This window comes from Micropterus salmoides, unplaced genomic scaffold, assembly GCF_014851395.1.
Source record: "Micropterus salmoides isolate LMB-PRFRI ecotype aquatic unplaced genomic scaffold, ASM1485139v1 Ms_hic_scaffold_13, whole genome shotgun sequence".
NCBI classification, from domain to species: Eukaryota; Metazoa; Chordata; class Actinopteri; order Centrarchiformes; family Centrarchidae; genus Micropterus; species Micropterus salmoides.
In genome coordinates, this window is record NW_024040374.1 from 34,095,863 (window position 1) to 34,101,862 (window position 6,000).

Genomic DNA, 6,000 nt, shown 5'->3' on the forward strand with positions numbered 1-6,000 from the left:
CATAGCATACCGACGGAGAGGAATATGGTAGGAACTTGCACAGAGGAAAAACTTTCTGTTTAGTCCCCCAAATAGACATAGGCCTAAAGCACATGCACACACAAAGTATACTGTAAACAGACAAGCTGACTAACATACTGTAGAGAAGATATATCTACTGCAATCTTTCAAACACTCCTTTCAGCTTGTTCCAACCAATTACCACATGTTAATTCAAGTCCCTGTCCAACAGGCCTGGTGCAGTTAATGTGTTTCAGCTCTCTGTCAGCCCTGTTCTGAACAGAGACAGCAACTGGAGGTAGGAATAGCTGAAATTGTATAAATGATTAATAATGAATTTCATTAAATAGTTTGTTTGTTTTTTTCATACACACTGCATTATCAAATCAAAAGTGTCATGGATAATTAGTTAACTACATGATAGCTTCATGTCTATGTAGGGTAGGCTAACAGCAGAGAAGCAGTGCGGTTTACCTGCGACAGGGAGAGAGGAGAAAACATCATTTTGAAGAGAAGGAGCTGAATCAGATCAGGCCGTGCGTTAAGATCCCTGGGCTGACATTTTACATTTCCATAACGTCGTCATCTGTTTTTGCAGCTCTCTGTAAGCTCATCCCCGCTGAGCAGCGGTACCTCCGGGTTAGAGAAAACGCATTTCCTGGGCTGTTTAACTGTTCAAGAATCCAGATATGAGATAGCTCGCTCGCCTCGGATGACTCTGCCGCGTTAACTCCAGAAATGATGACACGCCAGAAAAGTTATGGCCCTGGAAACATGCCCGGCAGGGAGAAAAACCCAGAGAAAGTTCGGAATAATCATTCTTAGGAGAATATGGCCGGAGGTGCAGGAGCACGGGGACTGTGTCATTTAGAGTGGGAAGGAGATGAGGGGGCGAAGAATAAAAGAAAGAGACTGAAATGACGTTATGAACTCAGCCCATCCCAAACGACGGGCTTAAAGCCGCAGCAGCTGCTGGACTCTGCCTCTCCACACTGCCTCATAGCACACGCTACATTTCATCTCATGCTACAGTATACCACCGCCCACTGTGGCTGTACTACAGTACTAAAAAACAACTTGGATTTTAACTGTACACTTAGAGAAGGTTCTTAATTTGCTCCGCTCCCTTAACCGGTGAGAAAACGACACCAAATATAACCTCGGTGAACACACTGAGCCTGATGATGGTGTTTTTGAAGAGGATGATGATCAAGATCTTCGGTCTGTTACCAGGCTTTGCCGTTGCTCAAACACACGGTGCTGGTCACACAGTGGAGGGTTAGGAGGGTGCTTCAAAAACAAGAGGTGTAGGCTACTTTTAGTAGGCCTATCTATTGTAGGCTTCTTTAAATACACATCTGAAGTAGGCCTACTTTACGTGAGTATTTTCATTTTACGCTTCATACCTGTATCCCACTTCACTGCAATTCATAGTGAATTAAACAAAATTATTTTGATAATAGCTACTTGTTAGGCTACTTAACTAAGAAGATTTTTACATATAAAAATATAGGATCAGCTTATACAATATAGTGCATTGTTATATAACTACACCTCAAACAACTTAAACACAAAAATGCAACTTATTGGTATTAAGAAATCTAATAATGTAATTTTGTAGGGCACATTTTTCTGCTCTGAATCCTTTTACTATTAATACTTAGGCTATGTACTTTTACTTTAGTGACATTTTCAATACAAGACTTTTACATGATACTTTTCCTTATGTAAAAGATCTGGATACTTTCTCCACCACTGCCAGAAACTGATATTTTGTTTTAACATTAGATTAGATTCAACAATTTCTATATAATTGCTAATAAATGTACTTTAAACATAACATTAAATTGTTTTATGAACTTAAAAATTGTTTTATAAAATTATGCTTATTAATCATTCAACTTAAATCTTACCACTACTCACTCTTCATTCACTCACTTTCTACAATCACCCTCTTCTGGCCTGGTTCTGACAGAGTCCTGGTGCCACAGCATGACAGGTTTTGTGAGATCAACATTTTTTATACAGCCTATGGATCATTCTCCTTGATCTCTGGGGAGGACAGCAGGGCCATTAAAAGATCTGACAGTGTGTCAGACACTGACTGGACCGCCAACTACCCAGCTAAAAGCTAAAAACACTATATATCTCGCCAATATGCCTGCTTGCTGCACTTTATGAAAGGTATGGAGCAGATTTTATTTGTCTCTGAGCAGTGAAAGTTGGTTGACAGACACAAGACAGAAAAGATCTGTTTGTGAAAAGCCACAGCCAACACGCCGCTGGTTCCAGTAAAGCTGGACCGCACATGTGAAAGCATACATGATTGCGAGATAAAAGCCTTTTCACACGGGATAAAGCTGCAAACTTTAGTTGAAGTGAATGCGTTATAGATGCGGATATTCTTTCCGCACTGATCTCCGTATCAAAGCGGCTACAATCTCACTCTCCCCTCCCAACTCCTGTCGCCTGGAGTAGCATGTAGCTGCAGTACCGGAGGCTGCAGTTCAGGACCGCAATCCTAGGACCGGAACATCAATTCCAGGACCCTTGTTTACTTTGATACTGCCAGCTAGCTGACTGGCTAGCTAGTTAGCTAGCTTGTTATGTTACTCTTTACAGCCCCCCGAAGCCAATTACTCTTACCACAACCACCACCGAGCGTGTGCCTAAATCTGAGTTATTGATTATATGCACATATGGGTTCCAATATGTTCCAGCAGTATCCTTAATGCTACCAGCCTACCTCAGGCATGAGTGAAACCACAAATACATGTTGGCCATACATGTCATGCTATAAACTGTTCTCACTATAGGCTATACTACATCTTTAATAAAAACACATTTCATTTCACTGCACAAAGTGTATTTAAGTCATTATGATCAGTATTTTAACTCATTACTCTTACTGCCATCATTTAAGCTAAAGCTTTGTTTGTTTTTTTCTTGAAAAATAGTAGCCTATGATCCTTAATGACATATGATAAATGACAATAAACAAATACTGTTACATTTTAATTCAGCCTTCCTTTTTGGACATTGCACGCTGTGTTCAGGAGGATTTAACAACAACACTAAATTATATTATAATTATATAATATATATATATATATATATATATATATATATTATATTATATATTATAATACATTCTATTCTCAAGGTGAATCACATCTCATCTAATGGAGCTGCAACATTTATTTCTTCTTGGCTACAGTGGCATCTGAGCTGTTGTCAAGAGGCTCACTTCCCCATTTGAACTCGAATCTTCCAGTGTGTGTTTCCAATGGGGCTGCGGATGCAGGAGGATTCCCTCCACTAGCTGTGTTTCTCCTAGCGGCTCTCTGCCCCAGCTGTATGCCGGGACAGGAGGCCCTCTGTCGGCTTGTTATACTAACTCTGCCCGCAGGCTCCGATTGCGGCCATTTTCTGCTGACTAACACACACAGACACACACACACACACACACTTCGACTTGGCCTTCCCCCGTCCCGTACGAGGAACGGAATGGGGGTAGCCGGGACTGCCGCTGCACGCTCTTCTTTAAAAGCCCCAAACTCAACAACTTTCAGCCGGAACACACAACACTGCATGTTGGCCGCTTACCCATGCGCCGCCAGTGGTCGGAACCCACATTTGCGGGTGGTATCCTGTGTAACGCCAATACGCCCCGTTCTCCAGCACAGAGACGATGTTTCTCCAAACTTAATTCAAAACTGTGGGATTTTAAAGTTGACTTGTTTAATTTCAGACACACTTATTATCTCGTGAGAAACAAAAAATCCTCTTCTGTCTGAAGGCCTTATGGCAAATTCGGCGCATATATAATACTCAAAAAGAGCTTTATGTCAACAAAATATCAAGTTTTATAATCGTTTCACGATTGTGGCTTCCGCCCTACACACTGTTTGACGCAAGACGCCAGTTGGAAGAACGAGTGAACCGATTCTGAAAGTTAAGCTTTTACTAAAGTATGTGGTGTTTTGCGTGTCGTGTGTGTCTGTGTGCCGAATGTATCGGGGGATCCTGACAATTCAAAATTGTTTTTAAGGTGTGCTGTGCCAGCTGTGTATATTCGCCGGCGTGCAAGGGATATTTTGTCATTTTTTAAATGTAATTTAGCGACTGATTCTCTCCATAGAACGTCATGGACTACAGTTCGGCCGATGCTACAAACTAAAAGAGAGAGCGACAGAGAAAATAGGCTTGACATTTAGAGAAATTGATGCAACTACTGACGCTTTCGGCTCCACTTTCAGCGGCATAGCAAATGTTAGTCGTTCAACTCCTCGCATTGCGTCTTTTTGGAAAACACGGAACAGCACACCAATAGGAAGGGACACTCCACTACATTATTGTACCGGAACAGGTTTTGTCCTACCATTTCGAAGCTGAGCCGCCACCGGAGGAAGTTAAAGCTGATCTCAACGCCTGCCCATCTTGCGCTGTTGGTCGTTATCATTCCATATTCATTTCCATCGTCGTGCGCGTGCCAGGTGGAGTAAATCCGCGGTGCTCGAGACCAGAAACGTCCCGCGTCAAGCTTCGGGCTCCACGGCAGTAAACCCCCTCCCCCGCCCGGTAGGCTGCGGCAGAATAGAATAGTGCTACATTCACCTTCTGCCTCTCTTGTTTTCAGCTTTGTCTCTGGCTCTGTCTTACTGCTCATGTCCTCCTCTCACACTCATTCCTCACTCTTACCAATTAAATTCCCCCTCCCATACAACAACTTTATGTTTTACTGTAAATGTTCTATGTTAAAGGCTAATAAAGTTACAGAACATCTATTCCACATTATGTTGAACAGCGGTCTTGATTGAAGGTATCAACATTTGAAAGTGCACAGCCTGCTGAATATTTAGGCCATTTACTGCTGTTCTCTTTGTCTTGGAGAAAAGTTTTTTAAAACGTTGCTCGCTCTGATGACTCACTGATGGCCTAAATAAACTCAGAACGGAATGTGGACGTCTTGATTACATTTGGGACTACCACCACCCTTGCCCTGGGAATTTCCCTTGTTGCAATTGTGTTATTGTAATGCCATGATTAAAGATGACTTATTTTTTTACATCCATCCACACAGATGGAGATTTGGTTGAGAGCTGTTCCTAAGGACAAGAATTCACTTTTATGCTAAAAGGAACTGCATCCAAGTGGGACTCAATTATGTGACTGTCATCTGGCCAGAGTCTTCCACAAGGACTCACTTACCACAAATCACTTAGCACCTTAAGATCTCTGCTGAAACAGCAAGGGCTCTGGACAAGAGACTGAATGAACACCAGGAGCAGGACAACATCACACCAAAACAAATCTGCTCACAGAATTGACCTAGAAGAGGTCAATGGTCATCGGCCAGGTCACTGGATAACTGGAGAAAGATCAGAGAGGCCTTTCACATCTAACACCGAAGACCATCTTTGAACAGAGACATCTCTGCTCCATATAGGACAGCACATTGTCATGTAACCAATGTTCTACACTCAACTTATATTATGTTATACTGAGCAATCTCCATCTGATGAGGAAGACCATAAGATGCAGCTGAAAACTCTGTTAAAAAGCTAACCATATGAATAAAGTGTGATGACCTTACTTTTCCTTTGTAAAATCAAAGTCAATCAAGTCAAGTCCTCAATCTATAATTTAAAAAGCTTATGTTTGAAGCATATGCACCTCTGCAACTGATTTGGCCGTGGGTGTAGAATTGGGAAGGAAGTGTGTCTGTACCAATATCCCAGCAGGGTTTGTAGTGGTTATGGTCTGTCGTGTGGTCCTTGTGGTCAGGACCAGTTACTCAGTGGTCCATTACATAGTCCTGGTGGTCTGGACCAGTTGCTCAGTGGTCTGGTCCTAGTCCACCGCACACCTTCTCTGTCTTATGTCCCCATCTCCCTTCTCTCTCCTTTGGCAGGGTGGTACACTTTTGTTAGCTATTAAAGGTCCAATATTTTGCTCATTTTCAGGTTCATACTTTTACAGCTAGAAAATTACTAGAAA

The 6,000-nt window shown here is 42.1% G+C and overlaps 1 protein-coding gene and 1 long non-coding RNA gene across 11 annotated transcripts in view; one reads left to right on the forward strand and one right to left on the reverse strand.

Annotated features, from left to right (window-relative positions):
- Positions 1–5,073, reverse strand: part of nfic (nuclear factor I/C) — an 80,511-nt gene extending 75,438 nt beyond the window's left edge. Inside the window, exon 1 of one of the 10 annotated variants that reach the window (XM_038716914.1) lies at positions 4,382–5,067. In XM_038716914.1, coding sequence (XP_038572842.1) covers positions 4,382–4,669 — 288 coding nt within the window. In that variant the 5' untranslated portion in view covers positions 4,670–5,067. Of the gene's footprint in view, positions 1–474; positions 909–3,606; positions 4,014–4,381 lie in introns of those variants that run through there. The other 9 variants (XM_038716915.1, XM_038716918.1, XM_038716911.1 and 6 more) reach the window with 9 other exon arrangements.
- On the forward strand, positions 4,443–5,595 carry LOC119901300. Its single transcript, XR_005444165.1, has 2 exons — positions 4,443–4,581; positions 5,084–5,595. It is a non-coding gene; the product is annotated as an uncharacterized LOC119901300 (long non-coding RNA).
- Positions 5,596–6,000: the final 405 nt, after the last annotated feature.